This window comes from Notolepis coatsorum (genome assembly GCF_963971535.1).
Source record: "Notolepis coatsorum genome assembly, chromosome: 11".
In the NCBI taxonomy this organism is placed as follows: Eukaryota; Metazoa; Chordata; class Actinopteri; order Aulopiformes; family Paralepididae; genus Notolepis; species Notolepis coatsorum.
In genome coordinates this window covers 18,366,283-18,393,782 of record NC_140175.1, presented here as the reverse complement: position 1 = coordinate 18,393,782, position 27,500 = coordinate 18,366,283, and the positions used below count along the sequence as shown (strand labels likewise).

The 27,500-nt window shown below is 48.0% G+C and overlaps 1 protein-coding gene across 1 annotated transcript in view; it reads left to right on the top strand.

Moving 5' to 3' along the window:
- LOC311236998 (disabled homolog 2-interacting protein-like) overlaps positions 1-27,494 on the top strand; it is a 183,195-nt gene extending 155,701 nt beyond the window's left edge. The window contains 7 exon segments of the mRNA XM_084324806.1: positions 214-320; positions 323-1,263; positions 6,485-6,601; positions 9,383-9,412; positions 15,366-15,568; positions 18,856-18,943; positions 24,402-27,494. Coding sequence (XP_084180932.1) covers positions 214-320; positions 323-1,263; positions 6,485-6,601; positions 9,383-9,412; positions 15,366-15,568; positions 18,856-18,943; positions 24,402-24,572 — 1,657 coding nt within the window. The 3' untranslated portion in view covers positions 24,573-27,494.
- Positions 27,495-27,500: the final 6 nt, after the last annotated feature.

Sequence of the window (27,500 nt, the reverse complement as noted above, 5' to 3'; positions counted from 1 at the left end):
GCAGTGTTTCTACTGTATTGTGCGTGTTGTGAACGTTGGCACACTTCCTAGGTTTGCGTTAAACAAAACGTTGACGTCATCGGACTTAAAAAAAAACGGATCTCACGTGAATCAGTACTCTGTAGTACCGACGTGATTCCGGATACCTGTGTCTCTGTTGTCTTTTTCAAGTGTAGGATTAACACGGTTCCCCCCCCCCTCTCTCCCCCTCAGGCTGGTGGACTTCACCCGGTTACCCTCGCCCACCCCGGAGAACAAAGACCTGTTCTTCGTGACCCGCAGCTCCGGCGTCCAGCCCTCCCCGGCGCGCAGCTCCAGCTACTCGAGACCAACGAGCCCGACCTGGGCATGGCCAACGGCAGCAAGAGCCTCTCCATGGTGGACCTCCAGGACACGCCGCGCGGCGGGGGCATGGAGAGCGGCCCGGGCCCCTGCAGTCCCACGGACGGCCTGCTGGGGGGGGAGAGGGAGGGCCCCTCCTCCGCCGTGGTGGGGGTGGCGGTGTGGTCGGCCCGGACGCCCACACAGCAGCAGGGGGGCAGCAACAACATCATCCCCGGGGGGGGGGGGGGCCCCACGCTGCTGCGCCGGCCCCTCGGCCCCCAGACGCCCACCACCCCGGGGTCGGACGGCGGCAGCACCACGCCCGGCCGACCCGCGCAGCTCCTCGCCCCGCTGTCCTTCCAGAACCCCGTCTACCAGATGGCCGCCGGGCTGCCCGTGTCGCCGCGCGGCCTGGCCGACTCGGGCTCCGAGTGCCACAGCTCCGTCAGTTCCCATAGCAACAACGAGGACGGGGGGCCGGCGGGGGGGGCGGGGGGCGGGAAGCAGCACGCCTTCCTGAATCACGGAGGAGGAGGGGGAGGGGGAGGGGGGAGCAGCGGGGACGAGTACGCCCGGCGCTCGGGGGAGTTCACCCGCCGGCAGCTGTCGCTCACGGAGGCAGCCCAGCAGCACCAGCCCACCGTGCCGCGGCAGAACAGCGCCGGGCCGCAGCGCCGGATAGACCAGCCGCCCCCGCAGCAGGGGCAGCAGGGGCAGCAGGGGCAGCAGGGGCAGCAGGGCGTGACGCGGGGCCGCACGCCCCCCAACCTGCTGGGCGGCGGCGGCGGGCCCTCCTACCCTCAGCGGCCCTCGTCGGGCAGCATGATGTCGTCGTCGTCGCCCGATTGGCCCGGGAGCGGGGGGGGGGCGCGGCTACGGCAGCAGTCGTCGTCCTCCAAGGAGAGTCCGGAGACCAAGCAGAGGGCGCAGCACAAACAGGTACGGGGCAGCGAGCGAGCGCACAACGTCGCTGGTGGAAAAAAAAACTTGTAACTCCATTTAAAATTATTAGTAGATCAGTCCTCCATTTGTGTGTGTGTGGTTTTACAACGTTTAAACAATGGGAAAGCATTAACCGATCATCTGTCTAAACCTCGTATCTCTATTCGCCCTCAAATCTGTGTTCGTTTTGGGCGGTCGGGTGGCGTAGCGGAGATTGCGCTCGTCACCAATGCAAGAGGCCGTGGTCTCGACTCCCGGAGTCAGCATTGCCTGCGGCTTGGGCTGATCGCTATACTAACTCGTTTGGCTGGGTTAGGGGGAGGGAAGCCGTGGGTGGGAAACTGGCATTGTGGACAGCGACGCCTACAGGTCAGGTCTGGGCGCCTGCTCAGCGGAGGCAGGACTTGAGGAAGGCAGCGTGACCTCCCACGTGTTACGCTTCACCAATGAGAGTCCTCGCTGCCAGGTGAAAAGAGAGTCACTGGCTGTCTCCACATGTGTCGGAGGAAGCGTGCGGATACTTCAGGGTTCCCTTGTACCGACCAGTAGGAGAACATGCGCACAACAACCAGGTAGGGGAGGGGGGGGTAATTGGCACAACGACTAAATTGGGACGGGGAGAAAACAGAGAAAAATCTGAGAAAAAAAAAGAAAGAAAAAAATCGGTGTTAGTTTTTTTCATCTCCTGAAAAGTTGGGTTTTTGGAGTTACAAGGTTTTCTTCCGTCAGCGACAATATACCCATTCACTAATAGACAAACAAAGAGGCTGAGTGATGCACACACACGCACACACACACACACACACACACACACACACACACACATTCACTAACACAAAGACAAACAAAGAGAGAGTGATGGACACACACACACACACACACTCACTCGCCAATACACAAACAAGAGTCTTGAGTGATGAATTATTGCATTCTTCTAAGGATCCCTCTCTAATGACTCTCACGGGGGGGCATCTCGACAGGCTGCGAGCGCCGTCATTGATCCATTTAACACCTGAAAACCTTTCGGGAAATCAAGGCCACCGATCCCCACGGTGACTATATTAACCACCGTTTCATCCCGGCATGACATTCTAACGCGTCTGACGCCGGCTTGCTTGCGTGGGCGGCGCCGGTCCTGCGTGGCCTGGCCCCCCGGGCGGGCGCGGGGGGGGGGGGGGGCAGCGGTGGCAGAGACGCTGTGATTAATGTGCCCTAATGAATTACAGTCATTTGTGTGTGTGTGTGTGTGTGTGTGTGTGTGTGTGTGTGTGTGTGTGTGTGTGTGTGTGTGTGTGTGTGTGTGTGTGTGTTGTGTGTGTGTGTGTGTGTGTGTGTGTGTGTGTGTGTGTGTGTGTGTGTGTAGTGTAATAATAGTAATCTCCCTGCAAAGGCGGCTCCTCGCCTCATCGCTGTTTTACTGGATGAGTTTTAACAGGCTCAGAGACACACTGGTGTGTTGGCACAATTAGCTCCTCGTTAACTGCCCATAGATTAGACGCACGTGAGCGCACACACACGCACGCACACACGCACACACACACACACACACTGTAAAATTCAGACGAAGATTGCACATACCGTTAATTGCATGTGAGTGAGTGAGTGAGTGAGTGAGTGAGTGAGTGAGTGAGTGAGTGAGTGAGTGAGTGAGTGTGTGAGTGAGTGAGTGAGTGTGTGTGTGTGTGTGTGTGTGTGTGTGTGTGTGTGTGTGCTCACGTGCGTCTAATCTATGGGCAGTTAATGAGGAGCTAATTGTGAGTGAGTGAGTGAGTGAGTGAGTGAGTGAGTGAGTGAGTGAGTGAGTGAGTGAGTGAGTGTGTGAGTGAGTGAGTGAGTGTGTGAGTGAGTGAGTGAGTGAGTGAGTGAGTGAGTGAGTGAGTGAGTGAGTGAGTGAGTGAGTGAGTGAGTGAGTGAGTGAGTGGTCTTGTGAGTGAGTGTGTGAGTGAGTGAGTGAGTGAGTGAGTGAGTGTGTGTGTGAGTGTGCAATGCATGCGTGAGTGTGTGTGTGAGTGGGAGTGAGTGAGTGTGCATGAGTGAGTGAGTGAGTGAGTGAGTGAGTGAGTGAGTGAGTGAGTGAGTGAGTGAGTGAGTGAGTGTCTGTGAGTGAGCGAGCGAGTGAAGTGAGTGAGCGAGTGAGTGAGTGAGTGAGCGAGCGAGTGAGTGAGTGAGCGAGCGAGCGAGTGTGTGTGAGAGTGAGTGAGCGAGCGAGTGAGTGAGTGAGTGAGTGAGTGAGCGAGCGAGCGAGCGAGTGAGTGAGTGAGCGAGCGAGTGTGTGTGAGAGTGAGTGAGTGTGAGTGTGAGTGAGTGAGTGAGTGAGTGAGTGAGTGAGTGTGTGTGTGTGTGTGTGTGTGTGTGTGTGAGTGAGTGTGTCTGTCATGTGTCTGGGATTCCATTTGTTATATGCTCTTTTCATCGAGTGCTCAGTAGCCAGCAGTGTGGTAGTAACGGCGTCGTCGGCAGGTCCGAGTTATAGGTTGTAATTAAAAGCGCCGGTCGATGGTTGCCCGTGGTGACGGGGCTGTCGCAGAGGTGACATGAAGGACATCTGCATATTATCCACAAAGCCCCGCGCGCTCCCACTCCCCTGAGGGGCGTTTGATTGGATGGCCCATTGATTGAGGGATTGATAGGAGAGGACCAACCCCAGAGAGGTTCGCTCGGTTGTCATGGGAACCTGCCCGCCCGGCACACACACACACACACACACACACACAGTCACACACTCCGTCCGAGGGATTGAAACAGCGCGGCATGAGTCCAGACTTAATGTTGAGCTTCCTTTTCAGAGAGACGGCGGATGGATGACGCCAGAGTGAGAGACTTACGGGAGGAGATCAATTTCTCATTAAAGAGCTGGAACTTGATTATAGTTGGATCCACATTGACATCTGTCTGGATGTCTGGAAAATGTACTTGCCACGCATGTTAGTGCATGTGTAATATGAGCTAACGGCACATTAACTAACCGAGCAGCAACTAATAAGATCATGGATGATGAATGTTTCAACCGTATCCTGATAGGTATCTACTAGTGAGTCGCTGGCTTTTAGATTTCTGAGGTTTTGTGCTTGTTTGGTAAAAGATATATTCAAATGAATTCAGCTGCCATCCTCATTGCAAATGAGCGTTTTTTCAAAGGCTTCGGTCCCAAACAGTGTTTTGGTTTTGGACGGATCTATAAAGCAATCGTACTTATTGTTCATCCTTCACACTCTCAGCATAATTGACAGGTCTAATGACACACACACACAGCAAACATACATATACAGATACATACCCTGTGCACACACACACACAAACACACTCACAAACACAGCAAACATACAGTAAATGCATATGTAACGGATGGTATCGTGAAGCGCAGTCAAGAAGGGCTGGGGTGAGTAGCGGTGCCTGGATGGTATCGTGAAGCACAGTCACGAAGGGCTGGGGTGAGTAGCGGTGCCTGGATGGTATCGTGAAGCGCAGTCAAGAAGGGCTGGGGTGAGTAGCGGTGCCTGGATGGTATCGTGAAGCGCAGTCAAGAAGGGCTGGGGTGAGTAGCGGTGCCTGGATGGTATCGTGAAGCACAGTCACGAAGGGCTGGGGTGAGTAGCGGTGCTATGGGTTAAACTCACTCTCACATCCTCAAAAGACGCATAGATTAGACACGGTACAAAGAAGTGAAGTCACCTCTTGGTATAGCGGTCTGTGTTGTTGCATGCGGCGTGGCAGACCCGTGTTTGAATCTCCCTCGGGGCATCGAAGTTTGAGGTGACGTTGTCACAACCGTTACACATATATACAAACATACCCAGTCCACACACACAGCATTTCTGCATGCAGTCACACTGGGTGATTTGCACCACATGTTTGAAGTGTTCTATGGGCACACCTCAGCAGAGACCACACACACACACACACACACACACACACACACACACACACACACACACACACACACACACACACACACACACACACACACACACACACACACACACACAGTCCCTCCAGTGTCTGTCCCAAGGCTGCCCAATATCCCAGCTGCTCATTCAATGTGATTTCGCTCCCTCGCTGCAACTGTGTGTCTGTGTGTGTGTGACCGACGATGTGTCTAAGTCAGTGGGGTCTGATTGTGACCCCGTGTGTGACTCTGAGCAAACTGTGTGCCGTGTGTCCACCACTCTGAGGTCACATGGTCGCCATTCTGCTGTCGGCCTGTTTTAGCTGTTCCATGTGTTCTGTCTGTTAGCTGTATTTATCCATGTGTGTTGTGTATGTATTCCTGTGTGTTGTCTTTTAGCTGTCCCCTGTGTATTTATTCATGTGTGTTCTGTCTGTTAGCTGTCCTCTGTGTATTTATTCATGTGTGTTCTGTCTGTTAGCTGTCCCGTGTAATCCTGTGTGTTCCGTCTGTTAGCTGTCCCCTGCTGTGTTCTGTCTGTGTGTTGTCTTGTGTCTGTAGGTGAGTTTCCATCCACCTGTTTTTTTAAAAGGAAAACTGTCCCTATGAACGGCTCAGGTCACTACCTCACCCATGCATTCCTTCCTTCAGTCAGTGATTCACTCACACTTAAGCCACTCTGCCCCTAGTGGCGGCCCAACGGCATGGCACTTTGCGTAAGACCAGTTCAATCTATACTCGATATCTCGACATCGCCATGTGCAACACTGGCCGGCCGTGCTGACACAGGGCACCCAACCAGAGCGACTCAACACCACGGTGTGAAAGCTCCTGGTAGAAAATCATTACATTCGGTAGAACACCATTACATTTCACTGACACCCCAGGATGTGTTTATAAGTATTTCAGTTTTGCCATTACCTGTTTGTTTGTTTGTTTTCCATTCGGTCCAAAATCACAGTCAATGCACACGATATGAATCTTTCATCACGTATGCATGTGTTTGTTGTGCTGGCAAATCTGAGCTAAACACAACACAACACGGACCACAGCTCAACCCCTTAAAAAGCCTGCGACGCTTCCCATCTATGACTCTACGTGTCCTCGTTCGATGACATCATCTCTTGGCGCACACTCTCTTCAGAACATTCACAACAGGAGTTGATGGAAGGAAGGACACATGGATTTGCATTTTCTTTTGGGAAATTAATTGACAATCTGCACTAGCACAACATCTGGATGGAAACCTGTGTGTTGTTGCCCCCCCTCCCGCTCGCTCCACTCATGCGTGTGTTTGTGTGTGTGTGTGTGTGTGTGTGTTGGCTCCACTAGGCCCCCTCCCCAGTGAACCCCAATGCGCTGGACCGTACGGCTGCCTGGCTATTGAATATGAATGTGCAGTATTTAGACCATGAGGGGACGGAGGCCGATCTGACTCAGGTGGAGAAGGTAACGTCCCCCCCCTCCCCCCGAACCAACCCCTAACCCCTAACCCCCCCCCCCCACCAGCACTACTAACCCCACTCTGATAATCCTCACTTAACTCTCCCCTCTATATCCACCCTTACCTTAAGTCCTTTCCTTCCACCTCTTACTCCCCCCATCACCCCCCCGACACACCTCCTTTCCTCTGTTACCACGACGATACCACCACCGCCGCTCAGGTGTACCGTCTGCGTCTATTCGTTTCCTAACGCATTTATGCTTCCGCGTTCGCGTTTTGCGCTCTGATTGGCCACTGACGTTTCTGGTCGCGCCAATCGTGTGACGGCAAGTTCTTTCGCCGGTTAAGCTTAGGCACTCTTTCGAAGTTGGTTAAGGTTAGAGTTTGTCTTAGAGCAGGGCGATAGAACGCCAGCCCTGATTCCAAACTCTAACCTTAACCAACTTCGAAAGAGTCGCCTAAGCTTAGCCAGTGATAGAACTAGGCGTTAGGTAGTTTGCTGCTGGTCGAGGCTGAAATGGGCGCGTCACGCGATTGGGCGCACATGTCACATGACCAGAAACATCAGTGGCCAATCAGATCGCACCAGAAACGGCAGTGGCCAATCAGATTAGCAAAACGCGAACGCGGAAGCATAAATGCGTTAGGAAACGAATAGACGCGTACCGTCTCACGCGGGAGATTAGAATTCTGAGAGCTGAACGTTCTAACGGTGGTGTCACACGACGGTCCCCTGGCCATTGGGTGTGCTCTGCACGCACGTTAATATTCCGATGTTGTCCGGGGTACCTACTCAGGAATTCCATTATCCTGCTTATATGATAGCTGAATGAGAAACCTGATTATAATCACTGGGATATGCCGATATTAGCCGGGATACGGAGGCATGTAAACACCTTATGCCAATACTAGCGATATTTGATTTAGTCATGTATATGGAAAAATGTGTAGTCTGTATGCGAAAAGGCTTATAAAAACCGTATCCAATCTGAGAACCTATCCAAGGTATTATATTTTGAATATTAATATCCCTATTAATTGAAAGCTGTAGCACTTTTGAATTTCAAGATATAATTCTGAGAAAACATTAAAAAATATAATAATAATAAACTTGCCCTTGAATAGTTAGAAGCCTATCTGATTTGTCACTAATTGAGAGTCATTGACCACATGGCAACCATTTTACTCTCATGACATGTCATGCTCAGGTTGGGATTCCTTTCCACCATGTTCCCACCTTGGAAAGGAATCCCAACCTGAACGCGACATAAGAGCAAAATGGCCGCCGTGTGAATATGGTTTCTGAATCAAATGTATTTGCCAAGTATATTAATATCTGCACATATACAATAAATAAGAAATTACACAATATATTAGAGGTATCTGTTCAAAGGCAGAATATACACTCTTTTAAGAGCCTGACTTATTATGTTTAAAGGAGAAGAATACAAAATGCACTGTGTGCACGGCGGTGGAAATAATTGCACCTGTGAAAATATCTCTGCTGTGCAGAATATACAGTATTTGAAAAGAGTTTGATTTATCATGCTTTACGGTGCAGTTATGCAAGAGTACATCGTACATAGAGGGTGGGCTGTTGTGTAGTGGATTAGCCAGGGTTTGACAGCTCGGCATTGATTTAGAAATTAGAAGGTTCCGCTCAGTAGAGCAGAAATCTCCACCAGGCGGCAACCAGACTATACCTTTAGGAGTTGGACAGAAAATAGTATTTGGGTGAAATATACTTTTAAAACCACAAGTACTTGGACATAAAGTAGGATTTGGATGGAATACAACTTTAAAACTATCTAGGTGTAATAATAAACCGTTAAACCTATTTTGGGTGGAATAAAAACATGTAAACCTATGTGGGTGGAATGAACCTTTAAAAGCCTACATGGTTTGTCAAATAAAGGCTGGTCTCAATTTTAACTTGCATTCCAACTTCAGTGACGTTTGCTGATTGCCATGGCAGCACAGAGACAAAAGTACAACCTGAAAAAAAATATGACAGCGTAATTGATGTGTTATGCAAAGTAATATGCATACTGGTTTAAATAAACAATTTGATAGTAATTTGCCATCTTTGCTCAACAAAGAGTTTTGTGCAAAAGGAAATAAAGGCCTGTCCCATATATTATAGGCCGGTTGAGTTCAGTGATTAAGCAAATAAAAGTCTGGGCTATGATTGATTCCATAATGGTCCTCACACTGTGTGTGTATGTGCATGCATATGTGTTTGTGTATATGTGCATGTCTATCATACCCCCCCCCCCCCCCCCCCGCCCCCCTCCCCACACACACATTATGTAGCAATCTAGTAGAATTCATTGACGCCTCCCATGAGTCACCTAATCGCTTGTATTATGCTGCCACCTGGTGGACAATGATACAGATTAATTTAAATAAAATACTTGTCGTTGACCGATTTGAAAAATATTCCAGGATTCAGGTCCTTGGTCTATGTGCAACGTTTCATCCAAATCTGCCTTGTAGTTTTCAAACGTTGCTGCGGACCCACAGACACGACCACGTCCACCTGGTGGAGATAATGAATAGTGATTGTCAGCAGTGCTAGCAGAGGTCCCACCATTCAAACCATGTCTCTAATGAAACACATGGACCACCTTCCTAACAAGCTCCCTGACTGTTTCATAACACAGTAAACCATACAGAAGAATCATTTAAATTAGGGATGTTCGATATTGGCTTTTTTACCGATATACCGATATTGTCCAACTCTTAATTTCCGATACCGATACATTTTTCTTATTTCTTTATTTCAGATCCCCATCCCGAAAAGAAAAGAAAATCAGGTCATTAACATTACTTATTACATGGCGTTTTCACATTCGCCGAAATGCTTGCTTGTGATTGGTCAATAGCGCTCGTCAGAGGTCCGATATTACTCGATAACGGACCTCTGTGGAACAATAATGACCGCTGTGCGCAGCTGTTCGCAATCAAGCCCCACTGACACACACTGTTTCAGTGCAATCAGACACACCTGCCGGGCTGCCGGCGATAATAATAATCACAGTGCAATCAGACACACCTGCCGGGCTGCCGGCGATAATAATAATCACTTTATTTGGGCTGACAGAGCCACAGAACAACTGCGTCTGCATTTGATCTCTTCTTGTCGATTTTGTAAAATGAATTAGGTATATTGTTAGTAAGTTAGGCATGTAATAAGCGGGATAATGTATAGCTATACTCGGTCATCATCGCAAAATAATTGACCTTCACTGACGTTTAAAACACCTCGCCGAGGCGGCTCGGTATTTTAAACTCTGTGTCGGTCAATTATATTGCGACAATTACCTCGTAGCTATACATTATCCCTTACATATCTCTTGTCGTGGAATGACCACAACATTATGCATACTTTTGACAATAAATAAAATAAGAATTTGTTCTTACTTGCTTGCCTGGGTAAATAAAGGTTAAATAAATGTAAACCAAATTAATAAAAACAAATAAATTTTTTTGAAATGCCAATATCGGCCGATAATATCGGACATCCCTAATTTAAATGCGATTTTTTTTCCACTGTATTGTTAACAAACACTAATCATCTTTACAAGTAAATACAACAACAAAAGAAAATCCGGAAGTGCTTTTTGGATGAAACTGAAACGACTGAATCCGATAAGCTTCTGCGAGTATCACTTTAACATCCTACACCTCTCCTTTCCTTCCCGACTCGTTTACTCGACACCTCTGTCCTTACCTTGGTGGTCTCTCGTCCCTTGCACCCACCCAGCGCTCCCCTCGCCATACCTCCACCCCTCGTAAAGTGACCTTTCACCCTTCATAAGCTCTCTCTAACCACCATTAACCTTACATTACCTACCGACTTAACTACGTTACCTACATTAACCCCAGTATACTTATTATAATTAAGTTACTTAATTATAGTAAGTAAGTGGACCGTGTGCGTGTCTGTGTACACTGATGTGTTCTTGTGTGTGTTCGCCATGTGTTTTCCCTGATATGTGTGCGACCGTGTGTCCAGAGAGAGAGAGAGAGAGAGAGAGAGAGAGAGAGAGAGAGAGAGAGAGAGAGAGAGAGAGAGAGAGAGAAGCTTCTTCTTGCTGCTGCTCACCCCCCTGCTGCTACTCTAACCACCTCTCACCTGCCATTGGCCCTCAGATCGCCTCCTGTGCTTCGATTGGCTGCTCCCACATGCTTTCTCTCTCCCATCCATGATCATTTGCAGACATGTCAGTCATTCTCTCCGCGGAGAACGCAGTATACTGTGTGCTATTCATGATATACTGTAGTTCATTGCAGCAACCAAACAAGACCGATTGGCCTCGCTCGACTGACAGCGAGGCTGCAGCTGTGAGAGAATAGCTGAGCCCTGCGGGGGGCCAGAGCTAGCAGTCATACCTGGAACAAGGCCGGCTCTGTAAGCTATGCTGCATGTACTGCACAGCTGTTTGAGAATACTGGAGCCCAGCGGGGGGGCACAGCTAGCAGTCATGCCTGGGACAGGGCTCCTCTGTAAGCTATAGTGTGTGTACCGCACGGCAGCAGGTCACACGGAGGTCTCGGGGAAATGGGCCATAAGTCTTTAAAAAGCCCCCCTGCCGAGCCTTTGAAGGCATTGTGCTGCGCGTGTCTTCGATGATGTATTTGATCTGCGATTTAAATAGAAGACCCACGCTGCTCCTGGGTGGAGAAGGGGGGAAAACAGAGAGAGAGAGAGAGAAGTGTGCGACGGGGCCTCTGGTTCCAGATGAGGGATGAGAGGGAGAGTTGACAACGTCTCATTACAGCCGCTTGATTTCCTCTGACAGGGGAGATGTATTAGCTGCATTAGTTTCTTTCTCCGAGAGGGGGAGAGGATTGGGAAGGACAGGAGAGGTACGGGAATGGGGACAGGAGGAGGAGGAAAGGAGAAGAGAAGAGATGAGAGGAAAGGATACAAGGAGAAGAGGAGGAAAGGAGAGGAAAGAAGATGAGGGGAGAGGAGAGGGGAGGAGAGGAGAAGGGAGGAGAGAAGAGGAAAGGAGAAGAGATGAAAGGAGAGGAAAGGATACAAGGAGAAGAGGAGGAAAGGAGAGGAGAAGGGGGGAGAGAAGAGGAAAGGAGAAGAGATGAAAGGAGAGGAAAGAAGAGGGGAGAGGAAAGGAGAAGAGATGAGAGGAGAGAAGAGGAGAGGAAAGAAGGAGAGGAAAGGGGAAGAAGGGAGAGGAAAGGAGAGGGGAGGAAAGGAGAAGAGGAGAGGAAATAAGAGAAGAGAGGAGAGGAAAGGAGGAGAGAAAATGGAAAGGAGGGAGAGGAGCAGTAGGGACCAGAGGTAGACTGTATTATTATAGATACTATATTATAGATACAGTACATCATATGTAGCTGGATCTCAGGGGGCATCAGTGACGGCAGTGAGGGGAACATGAGAGACGAGGAGAGGAGAAAGGGCACGGAGTTGCTAAGCAACATGTAAAGGTCAGAGGTCCCCGTCTCTCCTGGGAGGGGGAGGGGCGTGGGCGCAAGGTCCCAGCGGGGACTCCGCGATAGAGAGAAGGCAGGACGTGGGGAGAAGGAGAGATGGAGAGAGTGAGGAGGGGGGGAGGTGAGAGGAAGGTGACGGGGGAAAGACAAATGATCCTCCTAACGACCTCCTCCGGTTTGTCCTGATCGCTCCAAAGTCTTCCGATAGTTTGTTTTCCTCTCCCTCGTCCGCTGCCTGATGCAAAGGGTTCGGTGACCCCACCACTCACTCCATATTATCTCGAATCATATTAACCAAAGACTGATAGTTAATTTTATTTGTTATGTTCTAAACGTGGATTGAGCGTAAAAAGTCCAATGCTGGGCGGCTACGTGGTGCAGTGGGCAAGGCGCTCACCACGAATACTGGAGACGCTGGGTTCGCCTGTTCGAGCCCAGCGCTCCACATTGCTTTCAGTTTAGCTGGTCGTCCGCACTAATACACATTGGCCGTATTAGGGGGTGGGAAACTGATGGGTGGGGATCGGGCGTTGTGGACAGCGACTCCTACAGGTCGGTTGGTGCGCCTGCGCAGTAGAATCAAGAAGCGACGGGGGCGGGGCCCCTCCAAAGCCCAGACCCCTGACGCTGAAAGATTGAGCCGCCCGCAGGTGAAAAGATGCGACTGCTGTTACCTCGAGTATCGGAGGGGACTCGTGCAATGTATGGCTTCGTCCACATTGCAGCCGGCTTGTGGGAGGCAAGAAACAGCGTTCGAGACAGGGGAGGGTTGAATTGGATGATACGAAATTGGGATGGGAGAAAAATAGAAAATGGGAGAAAAAGTGGATAAAAAAAAAAAAAGTCCAATGCTACACCTGCCAGAACGACCTCATTTTAGTACATACAGTAGCATACATACTCTACGGTGGACTGTGAGGGAAGTCGACAGCGCTGGTGACTCCTCTGGTGCGCTGCGCTGACTGGCTACGGTATCCCTCGCTGCTGTGGGGTGTTTTTATGAATCCAGGGAGGGATTTGCTTCCTCAGCTCATTTCTCCTCGGCAGCAGAAACCCTCTCTCCAGAGTCCTGCGAGAGGTCAGGGAGAGATTCTACAGCCTCCCTCTCTCTCTCTTTCTGAATGGGTCCCGGATATGAAGAACTCTGCAGATAATAGGGCGGCTACGTGGTGTAGTGGGCAAGGCACTCGCCACGAAATGCTGGAGACGCTGGGCTCGTCAGTTCGAGCCCAGCGCTCCACATTTGCTTTCAGTTTAGCTGGTTGTTCATACTAATACACATTGGCCGTATTAGGGGGTGGGAAACTGATGGGTGGGGATCGGGCGTTGTGGACAGCGACTCCTACAGGTCGGTTGGTGCGCCTGCGCAGTAGAATCAGGAAGTGTCGGGGGCAGCGTGAGCCTCCCACGCGTTACTCCTCGCCACTGAGAGATCGAGCTGCGCAGGTGAAAAGATGCGACTGCTGTTACCTCGAGTACCGGAGGGGACTTGTGCTATGTATGACTTAGTCCACATTGCAGCCGGCTTGTGGGAGGCAAGAAACAGCGTCCGTGACAGGGGAGGGTTGAATTGGATGATACGAAATTGGGATGGGAGAAAATATAGAAAATGGGAGAAAAAGTGGATAAAAAAAAAACTCTGCAGATAATAATAATAATAGGAACAATACAGCAAGCCTTCCTACTGCAACCATAGTCTCTCTCTCTTTCCTTCTCTCTCTCTCTCTTTCTCGCACCCCTCTTAAGCCTAGGCTCTGGAAGGTTCAGAGGCTGGTGGTTAACAGCCAGGCCAGTGGTCAGCTTTGGGACGGAGCTGGACTCGCTCTTCTTCTCTCCGGAGGTGCTTTTCAATTCAAAAGTGGAGCTTTTTTTATTTTTATTTTTAAGGGGAGATGTGCTTCTCTTAACGGCCCCCACCTCCGTACTTATATATACTTATATAAACCCACCCCCGGATACGAGTTTGGGATTCTTCTCGAATGTGTGGTTATTTAATGGACACACTTGGCAGGGAGAAAAGGGATGAGTTATATAAAGGCTGAGAGATCAGCAGGGGAAATGGGTCGGTACAGCTATCTGGGTCCGGCAGAAGATTGCTATAATGAGGACACAGGGAGGAGGATGATTATGATGATAATGGTGATGATGGTAATGATTATTTCCCGTCGACTGGCCACCTCTCTCGTCGGTCCTGGAAGAAAGCGATAACCCTCGGTGCGACGAGAGAGAGGTGCCCTGCGACGACTAACGGGATGCATCGGTGCTGATGGTGCTGCTGCTGCTGCTGTTGGCCATGATGATGATGATGACGACGATAGTGATGATGATGATGACGATGATAGTGATGATGATGATGAAAATGATACACAATAATAAGATGATGAGGATTATAATGATCGTGATGAAGATGAGGGCGCGACAGTAGCTCCGGAGGTAGAGAGCGGTCGACTGGTAACCGGAAGGTTCTCGGTTAGATTCCCGCTCCTCCCGGACAGCGTGTCGAAGTGGCAAGACACGTAACCCCTAATTGCTCCCGATGAGCAGGTCGTGTGAACGTGTGAGTGAACAGGTCAAATGTGAGGCACAAGTTGTAAAGCGCTTTGGATAAAAGCCGCTATATAAAATGCACCATTTAGGTTTACTTTATTTGTTCAAGGGGGACAGTGTACATTAATAAAACATTTTACAAATGTAAATGCCCCCAATTTTAGCCAAAAGGCTAACTTCCATTGGCAGTCCCCCTGCCAGAAGGTACAGGCTAAAATCCTGTGTAAAAAAAGGGTTAGCAATAAAAACAGAATAAAATCAAGATAAATAACATTAGAATAAAAACACAACAAAAGCACATAGACATAGTAGGGATACAGGTCACAATACAGTCATGGACACAAGGACAGAGCACATCATGACATATTAAGAGACCCAGACATAGACAGACGCACCATATCCATATCCACACACATATACACACACAGACACCTCAGTGTTGACAGTGCTGGTTTTCAATGAGCCATTCCCTAACCCTGCACTTGAATGAATGGTATGATGTGGACACTCTAATTGTTTGAGGAATTGAGTTCCATTGGTGGGATGCTCTGTATGAGAAGACGGCCTGGCCAAATACACTTTTTTTTAAAGGGATTGTACAGTCCCCCCTTGCCGCACCTCTAGTGTTCCTGGTTGAGGCAGACTTGAGGTTGATGAAACCGGACAAAGGAGGAGGAGCCAATCCACACTTTATTTAAAAAAAAATGACCACGACAGCCTTGGTGACGCTCTTCTCCGTCTCTCTGTGTCTCTCGTCTCCAGTACCAGCAGGAGATCGTGCTGCTGCAGGACAAGCTGAGGCTCTCGGTGCAGAAGCTGGAGGAGTATGAGTCCCGCCTGAAGGGCCAAGACGAGCAGGCCCAGAAGGTGCTGATGGAGTACCAGGCCCGGCTGGAGGAGTCCGAGGAGCGGCTCCGGCGCCAGCAGGACGACAAGGACCTCCAGATGAAAGGCATCATCAGCAGGTAATAAACGGGGGGGCGGGGATTTGTCTGTGACTTAACGTTTACTTAATGTCCTACTTATTACTAACGACGAGGATGAAAGGCGGCAGCGGCAGGTAAATAAGGGATTTGCTACCGACTTACTGCGCTACTTAGCAAACCGACTGGCACGGTTGGTACTGGGCTGCTCACTAAGGTCTAATGTGAGCCGTATGCATGCCCGCCTCTCTTGGCTTAATGTTGAAAATAGATTGTCTTTTAATATACTTTTTTATACATAATCAGATTGTTTTTAGTAATACTGTGCACAAGCATTACACTAGAGGTTCCAGTAGTGGGCAGCTTGAATTGTCAGGTCCTAGAACCAGCGCTCTGGGGAGATCTTTTATTTTTAGAGCATTAACTCTTTGGAATAACCTGCCTCAAAACCTCTGCTGCATTTACAGTAGATTCACTTTTAAAAAGAATCTTAAATAGTTTTTAACACTGTAAAGTAATTTTTTGTTTTTGTTTTACACTGTAATGTCATTTTAGCTATCTTAATTGTTACAGTAGTTTCAGTATGCATTGTGTGTACTGACTTTTAATAATTTAGTTTTTGCAATAATAATTGTTTTTGTGTGTGTGGACCCCAGGAAGACTAGCTGGTTGCTATGGCACCCGCTAATGGGGATCCCTAATAAAATTATCGCATGGAAGGTATGAGAAGGTATTGGCCTCTCCCAACTACACACCCTCAAGATGCTCTGCATCTTCTGGCCGCCTCAGACCCACTCCTATCTGAGCTCCTGGGGGGGGGGGGGGGGCGTCATCAAAGGCTATTCAAGACCCCCTACGCTCTGCATCTTCTGGCCGCCTGAGACACACTCCTATCCGAGCACCTGGGGGAGGGGTCGTCATCAAAGAGAAGCAGGCTATTCTCGCTCCTTGCTGCACAAGGGTGGAAGGAACTCCGCACCACACCCAGGACAGCTGCTGAAACCTGGCCAATTGTCCCGCCGTCGACTAAAAACACACCTCTTCAAACAATCTAAAGTCAGCAGAGAAGATATATGTGCCCTGCTGTTAAGGACTTGAGGGTGTGTAGTTAGAGACCATTGACCGGAGGTAGGCCAATATGCCTTCCGCGCAATAATGCCATGTCAGTCGGCTGCGTTGCACAATTTGCCAAGTAGCGTAGAATCTAGATGATGTTTGGATAAAAGCGTCCGCTAAATGACTAAAGGTAAATGCGAGACTGTAGCACTCAAGTTCACCACCGTTTGATGAACAATCTTACTTAACCCCTTGGCTGCCCGAGTTGTACCCTTCCTGCTGACTCGTTGTACAGAAATTGTAAGTCACTTTGCATAAAAAGCGTCGGCTAATTGACTAAATGTAAATGTAAAAATGTAAATGAGAGCGAGAGACTATAGTTGCAGTGGGAAGGTTTTTGCTGTACTGTTCCTACTATATCAGGAGACTTCCCTGCCGAGGGACCTGGGTTAAATATCATGCAGATTAAACCACAGTGGCAGTGGGCGGAGAGAGATGCTACGCCTGCAGAACGACCTTTAACCCCGTCGTGAATACTTGAGACTCATTATAATGTTGTGTGCAGAGGTCTCAATAGACCTCGTCATCGACGATCAAAGAAAAAACGAATCTGATATTATACTGCGATAGAATATTCTATATTGGCCGGCTGCCATGCTATATCCACCAACGTTGAGCCACATTTGATAAGAAATGCAAAAACGAAAGTTATTGCAGGCGGACAATAGCCGCTTGTGTTTTGTGTGTGGGTGTAATAAATATTCAGTTTCTACTAGGGGTGTAGCGATAAACACATTTTCAATACAGGCTTCAATAGGAATTTAGATTTTGAGGTCATGAGTCGATTTGATTCGAGTCTATATATATATATATATATATATATATATATATTATCCCATCTCTCACAGTCTCTCTACCCCTTCCTAACATTAAACATTAAAAATGCCTGTTATCAAGTGAAATACTTCCATTCTTGATTATGATTATTAATGCCACTATATGCAAATTATGATATTTGTTTAATGCAGATGAGATAGGTAAAGGGATAATGCCTGTACATTAACATATTTTAATGGACGAGGTGGGATGCAGAGAAGGGTTGCCTCTTCCAAGTCCATTAAAATATGTTAATGTTCAGCTCGAAGGGCATTATCCAACTTATACCATGGCCGAAGGCCAAGTATAAAAATAAAAATATAAGGAGCATTCATTTATTTATTTATTATCATGTTTCCATATGTTCTGCATTCAACATCAACACTTGTGACACTCGGGAATCTGGTTTGTTATCAGCTAGAAAACTATATGTTAGGCTAGCAGGCAATATGATTGCTTAGGTGCAAAGCTTAGTAGCTATCTATCAGTGACATACATACAGCATATTTGATTGTGAAGTGTTTTGAGGGGGGGGGGGCATTAGAAGGCAGGATAGCGGGGGAGCTCCAGTAGCTCACCGCATATCTCGCCGCTATTTCTGCGTCGGGGAAAACCGCGCTGCGTCACGGATCTGGTGGACTCCGAGTTCGATTCCCGGACCCGCCGTCATTTGCCAGAATGTCTTCCCCTGATCTATATCCCGTTTCACCCTGTATCTGTCGGTCATGCTTGACCAGAAAAGCGATAAACACTAAAAAAAAAAAAAAAAAAAAAGAAAGAAGGCAGGATAGCTACGACAGCTTTGCGACATGCTGTTAGATCATATTCACTGTTATTATGTGGCGAGTCCACTATGTAGTCAGCGCATTGGAATTACATAGTTGGTGTAAAAAAAATATATAACTACTTTTAACCCAACAACCAATCCGAATCGAGTATTCACCCCAAGGTTGTGGTATGAATAGACACAGTCTCGGATGGCATGGCCGGTATCTGAACTTTGAACTGAAGATTCAAGAGACCTCTCTATTCGTGTGGATGTTCCCAAATATGACCACGGTAGAGACGCACAACAACTGCTCGCTTATTCTCCTCTTCAACAAAGATATTAGCAAAGACGAAAAGAACAAGGACCTGTCATTGTTTGTTTTCATTCAAAATGGACGGACCTGGAAAGGCTGCCCTCCCCCCCCCCCCCCCCTCGCTACATTACACTGTGTTGCTCGCAGGAGTGGAAATAGGAAAACAACAAGCTGGCAGGGTCCTCCTTGTTGCCTGGAGACATAACACGCTCTAACATCGCTGTGTCGTGTCTCTCTCTCTGTGCGTGTGCGTGTGCGTGTGCGTGTGTGTGTGTGTGTGTGTGCGTGTGTGTGTGTGCGTGTGCGTGCTCCCAGGTTAATGTCAGTGGAGGAGGAGCTGAAGAAGGATCACTCAGACATGCAAGCCGTGGTGGACTCTAAACAGAAGATCATCGACGCACAGGTCAGTCCGACTCCACACTGGAACACCATGTCCAAATAAATTGTTGTTTAAGGAACATTTTGTGCGTGCGTGCGCACATACCTTCCGAGGCCATTTGTGTGTGTAGTTTCCATCTTGCAGCATGGCGGCTCCCGGGGGAGGTGGTGGAGGGTGGCGGATAACATGGAAATACAAAAGATGTTTAATTCAAAACTGTCGTCTCGACGCCGCAGCGTTGACAGGCGCGTCTCTCAGCCCGTCTCGCCGCGTCCCTCGTACATCCTATAGCATATTTACGTCTACTAAATCCTAGTCACAAAGCAGAGAAGTAGCTCGGCGAGGCGTGTCGCTTGTGAGGCGAGGGCCATTGCGCTACATGTACGTTGAACAGAGGACGATCACGTGTCGCTAACGGTGGCCGTTAAAAGGATGAGGGTGCGTTAGCCAGACCTGATCACACACAGGAACACTTCAGAGCTTCGGAAACGAAGCATGATGACTATAGACAACGAGACTAGACTATATAATCAATACAGAGAGACGGGAGAGTACAAAAGAATCGTTCAGAAATGACCAAAGGTCGGGTCAAATAAGTACATTTTTAAATAGATGGGAAGGTCACAGCATGAGTCCAGATGAGCGGCCTTGGTCAGAGGACCTGAGGACATGGCAGAGGGGGGGGATGCACAATGGCGTTTAGCTAAATGTTGGTTTAGCTACAAAGCTGCTTTTGATTTTGATTTTTTTTATATATATATAACTCTTTATTTTGTTAAATCTTTTCTTTTCTTTTCCAAAATCACTTTTTACATTTTTACATAAACATTTTTCTTTTCTTTACAGTAGGATTTTCCATTTTTACATACAGTATAGACACTTTTCTTTTCTTTACGACAAGATTATCCAATTTTTTCATAAACATTTTACACATTTCCCCCCAAAATAAGACAACCACCACCACATGACATACAAGACTCTCTCATTCTCCAACTGACTTACGACAAAAAGGGCTTTCTCTTAGGGCCATTTGAGACCTTTTCGGGCAAGAAATTAATATAGACAATATAATATAATATTAATTATATATGTTTTATTGGGACGGTTGGTGAATCCCAAAATCGGCTAGAAAAGGTCTCAAATGGCCCTAAGAGAAAGCCCTTTTTGTCGTAAGTCCTTGGAGAATGAGACCCGTGTGGGGGGGAGAGCCGTTTTCTTTCTTATTTGGTCTGGGCCGTTTTGGTTTCAAGTTGGTAGTGGTGGTCTTTAATCGTCTGACAGCCTACACATTGTCCATTTCAACCAGCGTCTTTAGAGTTGTGTCTGGTTTTACTTGTAGTATCTCTAGAGAATAGTTCAGTATAGTATTCCAGTCCCCTGCACATATTAGTAGCCCTTCCGCCTCAGAGGTTAAGCTGCTTTTGATTTAGCAAACATGGTCCGGTGTTTTACACCCCAGGGGAGTCTGTTTAAAATGACTGCAGCTTTTTTCATTGTCCAAGCAGCCAGAGCAGACAGCTACTGTACTGCAGGAGGATGTGGGCTACAATGTGGGAGCAGTCAAGATGAGCTGTTCCTTGATTGATCCCCTTGGGGAAATTCAGACGTCATAGCAGCATTGGCGTAGCCCCCCTACGGGGAGGTAAAGGTATGGGCAGGGTATAAAGACATAAAATATAGGCAATATAATTAGATCTGAATATAAAAATGAGAAAAATAAACAGCGTACACAAAAGGTGCAGATGAGGGTCTGTATGCCCCATCGGTTATATTATTATACGTTGCTCTCAATAAATATAGGCAATAAGAGATGTAGAACGTTTGGAATGGAACAATGGCACGCGTCTCTCCCAAAGTTGTTGTGATGTTTCCTTGAACCATGTGTGCAGCGTTGCTTTGATGATGTCATCACAGTGTGCAGTCATCCTTCTTGTCAACAGCTCGTAACATAAAAGTAAAAGAAAACCGAGAAAAGATCTTGGCGGATTTTATGGAAAATGTCTGTCCTTGCAGAACAACTGTGGCTGCGTTCACACTGCAAGCCTTATAGTGCTCAATTCTGATTTATTGCTCAGATCTCTTTTGTTTGGCTGTTCACATTGTTTAAAAAAAAATTGGCCAATATCAGATTCCAATGTGAACAATGAACAATAAAGAAGATGGACGTAAAGAATTGTGACGAATGTCGATCTCTAGAGTGACGTAAAAGTCACATGAAAGTCTTATAATGACTGTTCAGACTGAGGTCGCATTGCAAAAAGAAAAATCAGACCTGTATCTGATTTAGGACCACATTATGAAAGTGGCCCCGAATCAGAATTGAAAAGATCAGATTCCATGTGCTTTGTGCCGTTCACACTGTTGTGAACCAATCAGATCTGAGTCACCAGTCTGAGCGTAGTCGAAGGTTTCTAAAAGAGAAGCATAATGCAGTCACAACAAAACATACACAGAACCCCAGACAGTACAAACACTCCCCCACACTAAAGTAATGAGACTTTGCATCTGCAAACAAACGTGCAGCGGTGAGGCAATGAGCCGTCTCCCACGGTAAACAGACAGAGAGAGAGCGGGAATATGAGCAGCTCATTACCGAGAGAGAGGAGAGAGAGAGAGGAGAGGGTGAGAGGGGAGAGAGGAGAGGGGAGGGGAGAGAGAGAGAGAGGAGAGAGAGAGGAGAGAGAGGGGAGAGAGAGGGAGAAGGAGAGAGAGGAGAGAGGAGAGAAGAGGGGAGAGAGAGAGTAGAGAGAGGAGAGAGCGGGGAGAGTAGAGAGAGAGAGGTGTGAGAGAGGGGGGAGAGTAGAGAGAGGAGAGGGGAGAGAGAAGGAGAGAGAGGAGAGAAGAGGGGAGAGAGAGAGTGGAGAGAGGAGAGAGAGAGGGAGGAGAGGGGAGAGAGAGGGAGAAGGGGAGAGAAGAGGGGAGAGAGAGAGTAGAGAGGGGAGAGAGAGGAGAGAGCGGGGAGAGTAGAGAGAGAGGAGAGGGGAGAGAGAGGGAGAAGGAGAGAGGAGAGAAGAGGGGAGAGAGAGAGTGGAGAGAGGAGAGAGAGGGGTGAGAGAGAGGATAGAGAGGAGAGAGCGGGGAGAGTAGAGAGAGAGAGAGAGAGGGGTGAGAGAGAGGGGAGAGTAGAGCGAGAGAGGATAGAGAGGAGAGAGGGGGAATAGTCAATTATGGAGCTGCTGCTCGGGTGGCTGAGACCGACCTGCCACCAGACCCCACATGATACAATTAACACAATCAGGAGCGGTTCCTGCTAACGAGACCAGAGGACGGAGACGCCGCTGTGTGTGTGTGCGTGCGTACCTCTGTCTGTGTGTGTGTGCGTGCGTACCTCTGTCTGTGTGTGTGTGCGTGCGTACCTCTGTCTGTGTGTGTGTGCGTGCGTACCTCTGTCTGTGTGTGTGTGCGTGCGTACCTCTGTCTGTGTGTGTGTGCGTGCGTACCTCTGTCTGTGTGTGTGTGTGCTTCTGCCTCAGAATGAGGAGGAGTGTGACTGTGCTGCAGCTTGGTGCCAAAAAAATGGCGCTCTGAGAAACGATCCCAAGGTCTCGCCCATTGTAACGGCGACATAAGTCCCAAGGTGGTGCGACAGACTCCATTGTCCCCGGAACAAAACCCATAGTTCCTGATTGGTTATAACACTTTCAGCGCCACACTAAATCCCCATCTGCGCTGCCGTGGGCCACGCTTTATAAGATGGTCATTTCCACGGTGCTTCCCGATGTTTACAGAGCTATATCTATATTCTAGCTATGGAGACAATGCTATGGCTCATTTGACAGTCACTATCTCTCGTCCAACATGTAAAAAAGAGTTAATTTTTTCATGTATACGTTTGCGTGTTATCCCGTGGTGAATATTGTATAGTTTCAGAGTGATCAGGGGCTAATTCCTGAAAGCTGAGTTATGGAGCGCTATGTGCATTTTGTGAAAGTCGTTCGCGTTGCTCGCCTGGACACGATACTATTTCCAAATCAAAGGTATATAATAGGTATTATGTTTCATCATGAAGGCATCAAAGGGGGGGGGGGGGGGGGGGGGGGGTTTGTGATGCTCTGATTGTCAGCAACGGCATACGTTTTGGAGTACGTGACATATGATCGTTGCGATCGATGTGAAATCATTGTAAGATCAAAGTAGGATTGATGTCATATATATTCCAAAATGAATATTCCAATTGTCTGATCGCGATTTCCAGTATTGACATGAAATGGGACAAACTATTACATCAAGTGTGCTGGACGCGTTCCAAGCGGCTCGAATGAAGCTTTTCACTTGCCCCGGGTCCCATTTCTCCGCCCAGGTCATATCAAATGTAACACGCAGTGTGAAATAAGGTTTCAAAGGGTAGGCGATACTGCCACCTAGCAGGATTCGGCCGGTATTGCAATCTCGAGGTCTCAGAATGAGTCCCAATGATACACCGAGGTCCGTGAGACTGTATAGAATATTAAAAGCGAATAAAAGAAAAAAACTAGAAAAAACCAGAGTATAGTCGGGTTCTGGTGCTCAACCGCTGGCGAGATAACCCGACTATAGTCGTGATTGGCGCTGAACCTGTTTGACCTGCACCACCAGTGCTTTCAATGGGAAATATTTCAGACTATTGAGCTGTCGGACGTTGTAACTGCTGTCCCCATCGTAGCTGCCCTTGTTAATGCAGTCCATGTTTTGGGCATTTCCTGCGTCATTATGTCTTCTCTCCGTACGTTATACGTTTCCTGTTCCCCTGTGAGACGTCCATATTGAGACTCCTGATAATATTTGAATCATAATTATGTACGTGTGATATTTGGCGTGTGTGTGAACATCACTGTAGCAACATCATTACAGGGTCAATATAATTTCCTTCAAATTGGACAAAAATATATATTATACACTAGGGCTGTCCCCGACTAAGGATTTGGATGGTCGACTATGATTGGCCAAAATTTGCCGTTAGTCGACTATTGGTCGACAAAAAAATATATATTTATATATCTAATATTTTTTATATTTTTTTTATTTTTCATCATTCCATTTGGGCTGTGGGGGGTGCTTAATGTCTGAAGGAGTTGACTGAAGGCTTCTTGTCCTCTGCAAAAGCATGCAATTGGTCCACTGATGGATACATCTTGATATTTGTCTAGTCTAGTGTGTTCATTAGACGGGTGAAATCCTCTTTCAGTGCCTCTGTGCCTGTTTTCGTAGGCAGTTAGCCTCTGGTATGCGTGCCATTGGCGTTAGCCACGCTTCTAGGCCTCTTTTCTTTTGGAAAGAATGATAAAAAAAATAAAATAAATAAATATATATATATATATTTGTTTATATATTCGACTAAGAGGTTGGCCAGTCGACTACGGCTCCTTTCGACCGATTAGTCGACTAATAGGGGTCAGCCCTATTATACACACATGGGCTTGTTTAGATTTGGATGAGCTCCTCTCTCTAACTCTGTCTCTCTCTCTCTCTCTCTCGCTGTGTGTGTGTGTGTGTGTGTGTGCAGGAGAAGCGCATAGCGTCGCTGGACGCCGCCAACGCCCGTCTCATGAGCGCCCTGACTCAGCTGAAGGAGCGCTACAGCATGCAGACGACGCGCAACGGCCTCTCGCCCACCAACCCCACCAAGCTGCAGATCACGGAGAACGGGGAGTTCAGGAACAGCAGCAACTGCTAGAGCGACCGACCGCCGGCCCCCCAGCGGAGCGGAGAGCGTCCCAGATGGATCCATGTGTGTGTGTGTGAGAGTGTGTGTGTGTGTGTTCCAACATCAGAGTATGTGTATGTGCATGTACAGATGTGTGCGTCTGTCTGCTTGCGGGACCACCGCGCGTGTGTGTGTGTCTGCAGAGGGGTGGTGCGCGAGGAGGAAGAGGACTTCACTGTGAGGAGGTGGCGCAGGACTTCAGGTTTTAACGGACAGGATCACAGAGAGAGCGGCGCGACAGCCAACGGACACACAGCCGATCACCAGCGGGGGCCTTCGAGGGCGAGAGGAGGATGATGGTCGAGAGGAGGAGGCAGGGGGGCGAAGCTTGTAGATATAATGAACTATGATGATCATGAAAAACTGTCTCCCCAGTCAATCAACCGATTTGGATGTTTTTCCATTGGATGGATGGATGTATGCCGCCGTCGCTGGGACAATACACAAGACTGATGCTGCCCACGCCAGGGGGAAAAACCACTATATAATCACAGTACCGTGTCTGTCGAGAGAGGCACCCGCCCCCCTAAAATCACACCATGTCCCTCAGAGAGGCAGTCGCCGTAGCATCCCTCCTCAAGAGAGATAGCCGCCCTAGCATCCCTCCTCAAGAGAGGCATTCGCCCTAGCATCCCTCCTCAAGAGAGGCAGCCACTCTAGCATCCCTCCTCAAGAGAGGCAGCCACTCTAGCATCCCTCCTCAAGAGAGGCAGCCGCCCTAGCATCCCTCCTCAAGAGAGGCAGCCACCCCTAGCATCCCTCCTCTCTGAGAGGCAGCCACCCTAGCATCCCTCCTCAAGAGAGGCAGCCACCCTAGCATCCCTCCTCAAGAGAGGCATTCGCCCCTAGCATCCCTCCTCAAGAGAGATAGCCGCCCTAGCATCCCACTTCTCCTCATCCCTCTTTTTCTCCTCCATTACGACCAGGTTGAGTGGACCCTGTGTAAAGAGAAAAAGACAACAACAAAAAAAACATTGACAAATAACACTATAATATAGCCGTCTCTTGAGGATAATTATTTTCCAGTGTTTTATTTCAATATTATGTCCTTAAAAAAAAGAAAAAACCAAATAGGAGCTTTGAGAAATATTTTTTTTTGTCCAAAAACTCATTTTCCTTTTTGGATCCCTGGGTGTGTTCCAGAGTGCTCCGCTGACCCCCCCCCCGTCCCCCCCACCCCGTCCCCTCGCCCCCTACGTAGTGCACTTTGTGAAAGCTATTGGTACATGAAACGCCTTAAGTAAGGAACACACCCACTTCGCCCCCGTCAGCTCCCCCTCTTCCTGCAAAAAAAGGCACAACTTATACTGTGGATTTGTAAAAGACAAACAAATATATTGTACAAATACATCACTTAATGTATTATGAAGACTTAAGTAAAATGAACTCTATATGTGAGACTATATTAATGACGTTTAATATAGATGTATGCATTTCTTCTTATTTTTCTCCCTCTCTATAGAATATACAGTACATGACATATAACTATATTTGATAATCTCAAATATAAAAAGCAGCCCTTTCTGACAAGTGAGTTCTTAAACGTTATGAGTTTTATTTCGTCCTTTTATCCCGCCCTCCTTCGCCCCAAGTGAGTGACTGAAGCTTTTAGCCCGTGGGTTTGGTTCAAGGAGCCGGCGCCTATACGGTGACTAGCGGCACCATCGACACAGTCGCTCCCGCAAACCGCAGCACTCTTCTGCTTAACCCGCTATTGAAAACGGCGCACGGCCATGATGCGCGTCACACCGCCGGGAGCTCTGCGGTTTTGAGTTCACCGCGGTTAGCGTTTCCACCAGACGAGCGCGTGAACTCAAAACCGCCAAGCTCCCGGTGGAGACGCCCCCACCCCCCCCAAGAGAAACAGCACGGTTCGTCAGCCAGGGTCGAGGGGTTTTTAATATCGCTTTGTTTTCCGTTGTTCCGGGTTCATCGCTCTCGTCACGTGCGCGGCTGGGAACGTCGGGCTGGCGGTCGGTGGTCTTTTTCATCCCCAGTAGCACAAGGAGAGCTATTGAGAGAGATGTGCGTGTTCTTTTTTTATTTTATAAGAGAGACGACACACAACTCACAAACTATTATACACTGGACCGGTGGTGTGGGGGCGGGGCCTCGCTGAGATGGCTCCTCCCCTTGAGGAGAGGAAACCTTTCTCTCTCTCAACTCTCCTGTTTTTAGTCAAAGGTAATGAAGCATGTTGCATCCAGACTGTGACTCCATTAAGCTACGTGGCGACCATCTTCTTCTTCTTCTTCTACTACTCTCTCTCTCTCCTCACTCTTCTGAATGTGAAGATGCTAAACTCACGGTTGGTCTTAACATGGGGCCCCACAGTCCCTTTGAATGATCCATAGTCCCCCCCCCCCCCCCCATGCCATTTCAGCATCTATATTTTGTATATTTTTGTATTCCTTTTTCTTACCTTTAAAACAGACGATATTATATGGTAAAAAAAAATCTATATATAAAAAAAATACGTGAGAATCTGCATGCTTCATCCTGGCACTGTAGCCAACTGATAGTGTCAGTAATCACCGCTTTGTTTATTTGGTTGCCACGGATACGGGAAGGTGATGATGGCGACGGGCTGAAGCGGCGTACAGTTAAAGAGAGCTCCAGGGTGGTTTTAGAGGCTGGGACAGCCTGGGAAAAGTGTAAATAAAAAATGTTTCACAATATTTTTACCTAATGTTAACAGAGCTTTTTTTTTTTTTTTGTATAAATGTATCTTGTGCTCAACTCTGCTGTATCAATATGACATGGATATTGTAAATACTAAATAGCTCAATCAGTCATCTGTCCTCATTGTTTAGGCCTGTATGAGTTTTTGCTTTTTCGTTTCAGTACTATTCTCTACTTTTTAAGCTCTTTGGTTTTGTATCAAAGTATAAAAAAACA